General features: G+C 36.2%; 1 protein-coding gene across 6 annotated transcripts in view; it reads right to left on the bottom strand.

The window, feature by feature from the left end:
• Positions 1-378: 378 nt before the first annotated feature.
• The window catches only part of PTBP3 (polypyrimidine tract binding protein 3), a 104,828-nt gene continuing 92,066 nt past the window's right edge, over positions 379-13,140 (bottom strand). For all 6 annotated transcript variants that reach the window (XM_066367446.1, XM_066367447.1, XM_066367448.1 and 3 more), the window contains 4 exons: positions 11,660-11,752; positions 9,761-9,977; positions 5,678-5,755; positions 379-5,526 (listed from right to left, as the gene is read on the bottom strand). In XM_066367446.1, the coding sequence (XP_066223543.1) occupies positions 5,394-5,526; positions 5,678-5,755; positions 9,761-9,977; positions 11,660-11,752 (521 nt within the window). In that variant the 3' untranslated portion in view covers positions 379-5,393. The remainder of the gene's footprint in view (positions 5,527-5,677; positions 5,756-9,760; positions 9,978-11,659; positions 11,753-13,140) is intronic.

Genomic DNA, 13,140 nt, shown 5'->3' with positions numbered 1-13,140 from the left:
AAGCCAAAAACGGAACTAGACTAGAAAGTGTACCGATTCTTGTTTGGCGTTGCACATACATCAAGTGTGTGTGACAGATGCACGGAGAGAACTCACACAAGTGTGCCTGTACTGAAGTGGAGTGCCACAGGAAAAGCTGCATTACAGGACAGTTAGAAAAGCAGTTTGCGCTTCCATATGGAAATGGATCTTCAATTAAAAAAAAGTGGTTAGTAGCCTTAAGTTTTTTTTTAAAGTTGTATAAATATGTGCTTACTATTCTCTAACTGTGAAAGTTTAGATGGATGGCTATGAAAAATAAAAAGAAAATAAGACATCATTAGAATTACAGGTAAGACAAGGGGAAACCCAAAGTACAGACAAGAACACAGGAAAAAATTTAAGAGCGTACAGATGTCATGACATTTATTAAAAGGCATGCTACAATGCTATACTTGTTAGGAAAAGAGATTAGAGATACCAAGTAATAGTCGGCAAATATACAAACTGAATGAAAAGAAATATACTGTTGTGTACAGAGACTTGAATTAACCATGCACTACGCATTTAGAAAATATGTTTTTTAATATTTTTTATCTTGTTTGCATTTATATCAATAACATAATTCACTTAAACAATCACAGAATCCTTTTTTTCCAATGCCACAAACTGTGTTACAAATGAAGCTGGTACTGCTGCTTATCAAAATATACAAGACAATTGGTGTTTTATATAAAACCGCTTTTTATGTTAACTTGTTCCCAAAACCCATTTTTTTTTCCTTTTTGGCCTGGTTTAAAAAAAAAAGTTGTTACAAATATTTACAGCATTTTCTTCTGTTAGATGAACATTCTTATAAACTGAAAAAGGGAATCTTATGAACAGACCATGTAAAACACGAGACAATGTCAGAAGCTCCTAGCTGTGCTATTTTTTTTCTTAAATACAGTACTGAAAATGCCCTTCAAACCCTTGTCATCCTAGCCCATTCTGTTCACATTTAAATTCCCATTTTCTCTAAGTAGTCTATTCACCAATAGGAAACAGAAAGTAAAGGCCGCTTTGCTCTGGGTCTTCTTTCAGAAAGGAGCTTGGGAAAAAATGCTTAGTAGAGAGGAGTTAAAACCAGAAGTCAGTCTTTGGTCAGAGCAATGAGGTGACATCTGGATGCAAGACTTTGCTTGGTCAGCAATCAATACAATTAGTACTTTCTGGATGTGAGATGATTTTTTAAAATATCTGGATGGTAAGGGGGAAAAGGGCAGAGTATGACATCAAAAATAGCTATTTAAATATTTGTTATTACAACTATTACATAGATTCAAGAATTGAAAATAACACAAGACGAAAACTATGTTTACAGTGCTGAATTCAGCTTGCCATAAGCAGCTTTCAATTATGACTATTATCACCAAGGTCACTGGACCAGACAAAATCCCTGTTCTCTGGAACATATGCCTCAGGTTACAAAAACTAAGGTGACTACTACAAAGATTTGGAGCAGCTCTGTTCCTGGACCTACACAATGCTATATAATGAATATTATGCGATAAAGGCCAAAGTGTCACTGAGACTTCCTTTACACAGTTACAATTCTTCGCTTGTATGAATAGTCTGTGGGATAACATTCTTTTAAAACTATATAGTATATATTTCCTGAAAACCAGAATACTGTTACTACCTTGGTTTCAAACAGGAAGAAAAGGTCAATTAAAGACTACTGAAGAAGGCACATAAACTTTGGTCCTGTTTTGTTTTTCTCCCCCTAGAAAACCCCCAAAGTAATATGTTAGTAATTTTCTATTTTTTAAAACAATTCACAACTAACTTAGAATATGCTCTGAAAAAAGACTATAAATAGTCTTGTAGATAACAACACGGGTCTTTTAAAAGACAGCTGAGTTCTATTTTCATTAAAGAAAAAGTTTTGTGCAATCTGAATTGTGTTTCTTTTAGCACAATAGTAGAATATTTTAAGTCTGGCAGTTTTATTCTTGTTAAAAGATCAAGACAGAGGAAAGGCTAAGAAAATGCTTTAACGCTGTCGTTTTGCTTTTAAAAATAGCAGTACACATTAGGTTTTCGAAGAGATAGGCTAATAGTTTGGCAAACTTTGGGTTTTTTAAGTGACTCACATTTGGGGGGAGGGCACATACTTTTGAGCTTGTCATCTTTTGTCCAAAAATATTTAGTGGAAACAGAAGAGGAATTACATGTGACATATTCAATGTATATATAAACTTTCCTGCCTAAAAACATGAAAGCTTTGGAAAGTGAACATAAAACTGAGCAGAGACATCCATGAGAATTACTTTTAACCAGCTGAGGCAGAACCTATGATCATCGTAAGTAGAACCAGAGGGCACAGCTCTGCTCCTGTAGGAATTAGGCAGCCAGAAAAAAAGGTGTTTCTAAAAATGGTGAGATCTGCATCTTTAAAAACAAACAAACAACCCAGAAACATTATTACTATAAATAAGTGATCACAATATTTAGTTTGAAAGAAATTATGGCATTCTGGAGGAGCTACTGGGTAAAATTCTGATGTTCTTCAGTTATCAATTAATATCCTGGGTCATTTTTATATTTGTACCTCACACAAAACATATATTACTGCTCTGCAAGTTATTTAAATCTCGAGAAAAAAAACCCCAAACATTTTTGGCATAAACTGCTACTGTTAAACATGTACTGCTATTTTTTTTAAAGTCCTGAATATATTTACTCTGTGTAAAAGTGAAGACACTTCCAAAAGTGGTAAGACAATACTCCTTAAAATAAAGTAAATAAGCTTAAAAATAGAATACTACGTCAGCTCAACAGCAAAAACATGGCTTAGAAGTTATCTAATAAATGCATGCCCAAAACAAAAATACAAAGATCTAAATTTTTCACTACCCTGATATTTTCTAATCTTTTACAGATACTATGCCAACACAAATATGGTAGACTTCTAGAATTCAAACAGCAAATAGCCCAGTATGGACAACATCGTGCTACAACTAATTTTAGACACAAATCAATGGTTTCAAACAAACTATTTTAAATAAGAATATCTCACTTTTTCAAATCTTGATTTAATTTTCTGTCAATATAAATTAAAAGGTATGCAATGTGTATATGTATGTACAATATCAGAAAAGTGTGTGTGTATATATATACACACATTATACACACACACACACACACACACACACATACACAAATCCCTGAAAAGGATTAAAATGTTCTCTCTCAGATTTAAAGGCCATGTCCTACTTCAAAATTACATTCAACACCATTATGATCTCTGCTTGCTACACTTTTGCTACACTTAACACAATGAATATTATGAAAATCATGACTTTAAATTACACAGTAATTCTTAACTCAAAAGCAAATGAAACAATACAATTTAACATGCCACTGAAAATTTTAATAGTGCCTGTATGGAAGGAAAAAAAAGCAAATTTTGGGAGACTTCTCAAATTTTTTTCTTCCCTTCCCCCTTACTCAGTGTTTCACTAAAAATATAACTCACAAGTTGAAAACAAAAACTAACTTGATAAATGATTATACCTATCTATTCAGCCAATGCTAAACTGATCCACCCAAACAGTCTCAAGTTAGTGTCCTTCCTCTTCTACCAACTTTCTGTTGCTCAGTTTGGGTGAATTCCACTTTTTAACAACCTATACTATCTTCTGTCGTCTCCCATGTTTTGTAAAATACCTTCTGTAGAAAACTTTCTGTGTTCAAAGTAATGGCTGGAATATAGCAAAGAGACTGAGATATTCATTTTAAAGGTGAGATGAGCACTCTGAGAATCTGCAAAGTGTAAGTGGTGGACAAAAAAATCCCATTTCACAAATCCTGCTTTATAAAATCTGATCAAGCAGTGCAGTAATTAACGAAAGTAAAGTTTCTCATGGAAAAGAAACAAATTTACATTATACAATCACTAAAGCAATATTAAAATGTACTCACACATTCAACCAAAAAGAGAATGGGACAGAGAATAGGACGGAACCCACTGTCACACCTCATATATGTGCATACTCAGTAATGAAGTTATGTTAACAGAACAAAAGCAAGCTCTTGCTTGAGCACTGAGACAAACCAAGCATCCTGAGACAAACTCTGATGAGTGATAAAAATTAGAAAAGATCTAGAAACTGAGATTGCATTTCATAGCTCCAACGAGGCCTGCAGGTGTGCACTGAGTTATTCGCCAAACCATTTACCCTTCCCCACATCATCTCTGCACCAAAGCACCATAAAGTTGAAAAACTATCACTTATTGAAAACCACTTAAAACAGCAATGAAAAGAATAACTTTAAAATCCTTACCAAAACAGGGGAAGAAAAGACAAACACTCACCAAGCCCACAATATAGCTTTCAAAATATTTAGATAAAACTCTAACCTATCATATTATAAGCACATAATAAGGCACGTAATAAGAAATTAAGTAAATACACAGTAATTCTGAATAAGTATTACAGATTATAGTGGTACAAAAAACCCTTGAGATTATAATTTTTTTCTAAAAGAAGACCTTACCAAAAATAACTTTTAAAAATCTGTCAAACCATATGATAGACCTGAATATTTTCCTTAAGACTGTAAACTTTTTTCTGAAAACAATTATAAAAAAGTAGTTTGTAAGTAGAATTATTTTAATTTTCTAAGATCATATTATATTACTCAGCAAATAAGTGTCATGTTGAAATTTAAAACATGATATTTTTTCCTAAAAAAATTATTAATTATTCTGACAGCTTAATTGATCCTGGTTGGATTCCACTTAATTTCCTTGGGGACAGATGAGACACTTCATTTCTCCAAAGAGTCTTAAAAAGTTAAAGATATGCAATGTTCAAGGAGTGTCTTATATTGATAAAAACAAACCATAGAAGGAAAACATGGACACTTATAAATCTGCTTCCAATACAACCCAATTTGTTTATATATAATTATCAATATGTGCCATATAGTTGATATAACTTGTAAGTGAACATTTTCTGAATCATAAAGTTAAAACTTGGTTGTAAGAAATTGAAAAATTACTTATATCAAGTAATTTTAAAAGTTGGCTTAAGTTTCTCAAAGTACAAAGGAGTCTGATATAAACCTAAACTAAAAAAAGTCTGTCCTCTTGAAATCCAATTTAATATGGGGAATTAAATTACTGAAAAAAATTTTTTCCTGAAGATTATTTTCATAGAAACTATGGTAAAAAGGAAAAAACCACACCTTTGATCACATATTGGTGGGGGGAAAACATCCCTTAATTTTTTTGAATATATTTAAACAGCAAACTCGGGAAAAATTATTTCTGTAAAAGAGGCAGAATTGGTCTTGAGCTGCTTCAGTCTATGTCTGAACGTTTTACTGAAATTATGGTCCAGTCTTAGGAGAAAATTCACAGAAAGTCAGATTGTGGATTTTGAGAAAGAAACTCTGAGGTGGTGATTTTCTCCAAGGTCATGGTTATGAAGCTCAATGAGGGCCTGGATTGCTTCTTCCACAGATGCCAACTGAATAAGGGCCATTTTGCGATCTTTCCTGAAAATGGTATAAGAAATATAAAAGGTGTATAGAGTTAATTTTGCCTATAAACCTTCTCCCCAACCCTAGAAGTCTCCACTGAACAATCTTAAAATCTGCGTATTATATTAAATAAGGTTAATGTTATTTCTTAAAGGCAAGGACTTACTGAAAGAATTTAAAAGCTTTCACTGAACATCCAGCTTCTGTGAAAAGGTTCTTCAGATCATCCATTGTACAAGAAGGTCTGTGAAAACAACAGTCAACCAAATATCTTAGTCCTAATTCTTAAATGAAGATTAATTTGCAATCATTAAATCTCCAGAGTGTCTCACATTTCAAAGAGAATAAAGCCAGGCAAGGAAGACATCATGATTTAGAACTGCAATGAAGGATGTTCGAGATTTGACACATACATGTCCTCAAACAATGGAATTTTGTATCAAATCTTTTGCAAAGATGTGAACAGGTATATAAAGAGAAAGGAAATGTTTCTATATAGGGATGGGCAAAAGTAGGCTCAGAGTTGTGAGTATGTGGAGTTTATTCTTGTATTATTATTTATTAATAATTGTATTATTTATTTGTATATAGTTTTCACTTGTCTATTATAGTCCAGAGTTCTACATTTTAAACTGCTTTCAGGCCTGACCTGTGGTGGCGCAGTGGATAAAGCGTCGACCTGGAAATGCTGAGGTCGCAGGTTCGAAACCCTGGGCTTGCCTGGTCAAGGCACACATGGGAGTTGATGCTTCCTGCTCCTCCCCCCCTTCTCTCTCTCTGTCTCTCTCTCCTCTCTCTCCCTCCTCTCTAAAAATAAATAAATAAATTAATTAAATAAAAAACAAAACTGCTTTTAGGGTACTTAGAATATGTGAATGTGGTAGCCAGGCTCTAAGATGGCCACCAATTACTCTCACTTCCTAGAATTCATACCCTAGAACACACCTTGCCATACTGAATAGAGATGTTCTTTGTAACCTTAAGGATATTGTAGAAATGACACATGTGACTTCTGAGACAGTTCTCTCTTGACTTTGTCTTGAATCATCAGCTTTGGAGGAAACCAGCTGCTATTTCATGGACACTTAGCAGCCATATAGAGGACCTTGTGACAAGCAACGGAGGGCCTCCTGCCAATAACTAGGCACATGAATGAGCCACTTTTGGATGTGGATCCTCCAGTCCCAGTTAAACTTTCAGACGCAACCTTCTGAGAGATTCTCAGCCAAAACCACCAAACTAAGTAACTTCTGGATTCTTGACTCACAGTTACAGTATGAGATAATGAATGTTTACTATTGTGTTAAGTTTTGGGGTGATCTTTTATACAGCAGTAGATAACAAATACCTTGTTCTGTCACAGCAGAGTCAATTGACTAAAAGTAGACTCTTCGTCTCACAAGTGCAAGCAAGGCTGGTAGAGCCAAGAAACAACTGGCTCTGCAGGGAACAGAGTTGTGTTGGTGTTCCAGTTCTCATTCAGTGGGTGTCACTTTGCGTAAGTTACTTACCCTGAGCCTCTCAGTTTCATTGATAAAGTGAAACTAGTGACCTTACTTCAGAGGTTATTAAGGATAAATTGATAAAGACAAAAAGTAGAGTTCAGTAGTCTCCCTGACTGCAATTTAAAAACAGTAAATGGAAAATTCCAGAAATAAACCATTGATAAGTCTTAAACTGGGTGCCATTCTGAGGAATGTGATGAAAGCTCTTGTCATCCTGCTCCACTGTGCCTAAGACATGAGTCATCCCTGTATACACTACACGCCTGGTAGACACTAGTAACCTTTGCAGTATCCCAGTGCTTGTGTTCAAGTTACCCTATTTTACTTACTAATGGCCCCTGAGTGCAAGAGCAGTGATGCTGGCAATTCATGTATGCCAAAGAAAAAAAGTGAAAGCTCTTGACTTTGTAAGACCACATTCACATAACTTTTATTACAGTATTTTATTACAATTATACTATTTTGTTATTGTTGTTAATCTCTTACTGTGCCTAACTTATAAAGTAAACTTTTATCATAGGTATAATTTATGTACATGAAAAACATACTCTACATAGGGTTTGGTACTGTCCCAGTTTCAGGCATTTACTGAGGGTCTGGAAATGTATCCCCTGTAAATAAGGGGAAATACTGTAGTGGTTACTAGGAATTTGAGGGTAGAAAGAAATGAGGTTATCATTAAAGGGTACAGAGTTTCACTTTGGGATCACAATAAAAATCTACAGATAGATAAAGATGATAGTTACATAATACAAAAATACTTAATGTGAATGTATATTAAACTGCACACTCAAAAACAGTTAAAACAATCAATTTTATGTTGTGTATATTTTATCATTTTTTTTTTTGTATTTTTCTGAAGTTGGAAACGGGGAGGCAGGCAGACAGACTCCAGCATGTGCCTGACCGGGATCCACCCGGCATGCCCACCAGGGGGCGATGATCCGCCCATCTGGGGCGTTGCTCTGTTGCAACCAGAGCCATTCTAGCGCCTGAGGCAGAGGCCATAGAGCCATCCCCAGCACCCGGGCCAACTTTGCTCCAATGGAGCCTTGGCTGCGGGAGGGGAAGAGAAGAGACAGAGAGGAAGGAGAGGGGGAGGGGTGGAGAAGCAGATGGGCGCTTCTCCTGTGTGCCCCGGCCAGGAATCTAACCCGGGACTCCGGCATGCCAGGCCGATGCTCTACCACTGAGCCAACTGGCCAGGGCCTATTTTATCATAATTTTTAAAAAAACACTTAATTTAGAGATTAAATGAGTTAACATAAAACACCACCATAGTGCTGAGAACTTGGTAGATGGTTCAAAAAATATTGATGTCCTTTCCCTCTTCTTTCTACCTACATGTCCTATGTATGTTGCAACCTGAGACCAGCTTCTGGATAATGTATTTATAATGTATTTAAGAAGGCAAGGATGACAAGAGCCTGCCTCAGTAACGACCCATGTTGCCTCTACATCTGACTTTACAGTGATGAGCTGCTCAATTTCTGGTTCATAAGTGGTTCCTCTAGCTTCCTAGCTAGTGTAAGGTCTGAGCCACCACCAATTCAGATAAAGGCTTCTCCCAAGTAGCCTAACTGGAGACTGTATGGGAGCCTGTGTATCCAACACTATTTTGAGTATTTTCTATACTTATTCATCTTTTATTCTCAGTCTCAGTTAACATTCCAAAACTTTACCATTCTCCATTCCCCCAGTCTTCAAATATCCACATACATGCACACATACAACCATACCTCACAGCTTTCATATCACCTTTCCAAAGCTTATCTCCCATTAGGTATTACATTAAAATTATACAAAATTGCCATCTTTGTTGGTCAAGGTCTTTAAAAGTTAGAACAAGGGTTGACAAATGTTTTCTATAAAGGGCCACACAGCAAATATCTTAGGCTTTTGATGACCATACAGTCTGCAACTCTTCAGCTTTGCTGCTGTGGCTCAAAGGCAGCCACAGATAATGCATAGATGAATGAGCATGGATATGTTGCATGAAACTATTTATGGAACGTGAAATGTAAATTTTATATAAGTTTCTCAAATCACAAAATATTTTCCTTTTGCTTCCCTCCACCATTTGAAAATGTAAAAATCAGTCTTAGTTTGGGGGCCATACTAAAAGCACATGGTTCTGGCCCATGGCTGCATTGTAGTCTATTGATCCCAGACTTAGAAGATGACTAAAGAACAAGAGCGCTACAATGCTGGTTAATACTGAGTGACCACACACAAGAAAATCATTTTTAGTTACTAGGTAATTAATATATCAATTATAATTAGTAATTATATATGACTTTGCAGCTTATAGATAAAAAATAAAGAATTCTTTTTTAAAAACAAATTCTTAAATATATAAATCAGCTGACTTTGCTATGTTGGTTACTTAAGAGTCTTTATACAATGTGAGGAACAAATATGTACCAATGGAATATTTCCGCATAAACATTTTTTATGCCCTTATATAACTGAAAGGTAGCTAGTTGCTAATTTTCTCCTTGGAAAGAAAATTTTAAAACACTGCTTTTACTTTTGTAGTGCATGACTGAATATATAACCTTCTTAAGCACAATGGCAAATAATTCATCTCAAGAAATTAGTCAATAGGACAACTGCGACATTAGAATAATTTCAGAATGTTTAACTCTCTTAAAACCTATATTGTTTATAATAATTATTATTCATGATTAATCAGCAATAGACTATCAACCTTCTAAATAAATAATAACTAATTAGGTACATACGGGATGTTCGAAAGATGCAGAGTGGCTGATGGTGGGAAAATATTCTGGAAGTTTTTAGAGCCAGGCTTTTTAAAGCGATGCAAAGGACTGTTACTAAAATCCTTAGTCAGACCTTGGTCTTCCTGTCCCTCTCGAGGGAGCTGAACTGTTTGATGTTTGGACAGTGTAGCACGAAGCACTTTTCCATAAAGTCTCTGACCGCTCAGATGGTTCATTGCTGGTGCATAGAAAGAAAATAAGGAAAGTTTGGGTATTAAGATAAGCATCTCGCTTGACTTGTGATTGAACAGTGGATAAAGCATCGATCAACCTGGAACACTGAAATTGAGGGTTTGAAACCCTGGGCTTGCCTGGTCAAGGCACATATGAGAACTGAGACTTCCTGTTCCTCCCCCTCTTCTCTCTCTCCTCTCTAAAATAAAAAAAGTCTTAAGAAAATTTTCTTAAATTAAAAAATGTTAAAATAAAAAAGTTTTTGGTCCTGGTTGGTTGGCTCAGTGGTCGAGCATCGGCCTGGTGTGTGGATGTCCCAGGTTCAATTCCTGGTCAGGGCACACAGGAGAAGTGCTCATCTGCTCCCCCCCCCTTCAGCCATGGCTCAATTGAAGCAAGTTGGCCCTGAGTACTGAGGAGGGCTCCATGGCCTTTGCCTCAGGTGCTAAGAAGAGCTCAGTTGCTGAGCAACGGAGCAACACCTCAGATGGCAGAAGGTCGCTCACTAGTGGACTTGCTGGGTGAATCCTGACAGGGGTGCGTGCAGGAGTCTGTCTCTGCCTCCCCTCCTCTCACTGAATAAAAAAATAAAAAAAATAGTCTATAAAACTTATCTGAATTATCAAATTCTTTTTCTTATTCATTTAAAATTACATTGTCAATTTGAGGGTTAAAAAGGTTTTTTTTTTGCATCCCCCCCCCCCCCGAAGCTGGAAACGGGGAGGCAGTCAAGACAGACTCCCACATACGCCCGACCGGGATCCACCTGGCATGCCCACCAGGGGGTGATGCTCTGCCCATCTGGGGCGTTGTTCTGCCGCAATCAGAGCCATTCTAGCGCCTGAGGCAGAGGCCACAGGGCCATCCTCAGCACCCGGGCCATCTTTGCTCCAATGGAGCCTCGGCTGTGGGAGGGGAAGAGACAGAGAGGAAGGAGAGGGGGAGCGGTGGAGAAGCAGATGGGCGCTTCTCCTGTGTGCCCTGGCCGGAAGTCGAACCCGGGACTCCTGCATGCCAGGCCAACGCTCCACCACTGAGCCAACTGGCCAGGGCCAAAATGATTTTAAATTTAAAAACTCTTACATTTAGAAAGATATTAAATGATTTATCTTACTATACTAAAAGAAAAGCAGTCAAAGAAAAAAGAACTATCTTCCTAGTACAATGCTGGGAAGTTAGAGAGTGCCTGGAACATAACAAGTGCTCAGGAAATGGTTACTGAATAAATTAGTTTAATCTCAAAGTACATTTTATAAATGAGTAGTAATATTTTAATAGCCACTGTAGCAATGAACAGTGAGGCCACAGGATAAGTTTCTTGTACCATCATTATGAAGTCTGCCCAAGTTTTTATGCCATGCAACAGTTCTAGAAATCTTAATTTGGAACAAAATCAAACAATCAAATAGAATAAAATTAAACAACGCAAGTAATGTTTAGTAGTTTAAACTTAACAGAAAAACCATAGAATCAATACTCTAAATAGCAACAATATGTTCAAGCAGATAAATGAACTTCAAAAAGTAATACATATTTTTAATCTTTATAAAATATAAGCATGTCCAAACAATAATGAGGAGGTAATCTTCCATAAGAGTATATTCCTACTAGCTATAAGAATGTTTATTTCATAGGAAAACTTATACACAAAAGAGGAAGGTCACCGTTATTATTAATCTTTAATACCTAGCTGAGCTTGATTCGCATCTGCCATCTGAACCAAAGCATTTTCTTTCTTATTAAACATAATCTTCACTCGATGTACATCACCATATACTCCTAGTTAAAAAAACAAAAGAAAATAATTTTTAATGCCTGACTCTATAATATTTAATTAATTTTACTAATACATTTAAAGATTTCTTTTCTTATACAGGGTGGGGCAAAAATAGGTTTACAGTTGTGAGCACACGAAAGTTTATTCTTGTATTATTATTTATTAATTACTGTATTATCTTCTATTTCAGGGGTCGGGAACCTTTTTGGCTGAGAGAGCCATGAACGCCACATATTTTAAAATGTAATTCTGTGAGAGCCATACAACACCGTGTACATTACGCATTAACCAATAAAAATTTGGTGTTGTCCCGGAGGACAGCTGTGATTGTCTCTAGCCACCCACAACCATGAACATGAGCGGTAGGAAATGAATGGATTGTTAATACATGAGAATGTATTATATTTTTAACGTTACTTTTTTTAATTAAATATTTGTCTGCAAGCCAGATGTAGCCATCAAAAGAGCCACATCTGGCTCACGAGCCATAGGTTCCCAACCCGTTCTATATGAATAACTGTAAACTTATATTTGCCCCACCCTGTACGTATTCCCTGGGCAATTTCATATATATATGCTCCCAAATTTATATCTCTTCCATGTTCCAGATCCCCCTTTCTTCTTCCCACTTCAATGTTCATAAACTCTGTTGATAAATGTTACCACCATCCAAATACTTGCTGCTCCAGGCAGACACCTAGGACTCATCTTTAGATTTCCTTTCCTTAAACTCTTTCATCCAATCAATCACCAGCACTCACTGATTCTATGGCCTAAATATCTCTCACATTTGTCCACTTCTTTCTGAACTTCATTACCATCAAAGTTACCATCACCATTGGACATCTGGACTGTCACAGCAGCCTCCTAATAGATCTCTTTACATCCAATTTTTCTACACTGGTGCTTACCAGAGTGGGTCTTACGTCCCAAAGGACAAAATGATTCACTGGGGTGTAGGAGGAAAATAAATTTTTACATCGCAGTTTTTGTGCTATAGGGGATCACTAATATTACAAAAATAAGACGCTGAGGAGCAGCACCATCACCATACTTTGCAATGCTATGAAAATCTTCAAGGCACAAAAAGGAGTGCTGGTATCTTGTGGGCCAGCACCCAAGAGCAACTGCACTTAGAAATGAGTGGCACTTTTAAAATTTAAAACAAAAACAAGTGGCTGAAATACATATTAAAAACACACACAATGTGTTCTTCAAGCTCAGAGTGATACATTTTTAAAATGAGTTAAAAATTAACTACTTTTAGAAATGAATGTGCTTTGACAAGCACATTTATTAAAGAGACATGAAAATATATCACTAATATTTATGTACATGATTTCATTACTGAAAATTAACAGAAATGTGTCAAGAAAAGCTTTTACTGCAA

This window comes from Saccopteryx leptura, chromosome 2, assembly GCF_036850995.1.
Source record: "Saccopteryx leptura isolate mSacLep1 chromosome 2, mSacLep1_pri_phased_curated, whole genome shotgun sequence".
Taxonomy (NCBI): Eukaryota; Metazoa; Chordata; class Mammalia; order Chiroptera; family Emballonuridae; genus Saccopteryx; species Saccopteryx leptura.
The sequence above is the reverse complement of the archived record's forward strand: the minus strand, read 5'-3'. Positions and strand labels throughout refer to the sequence as shown.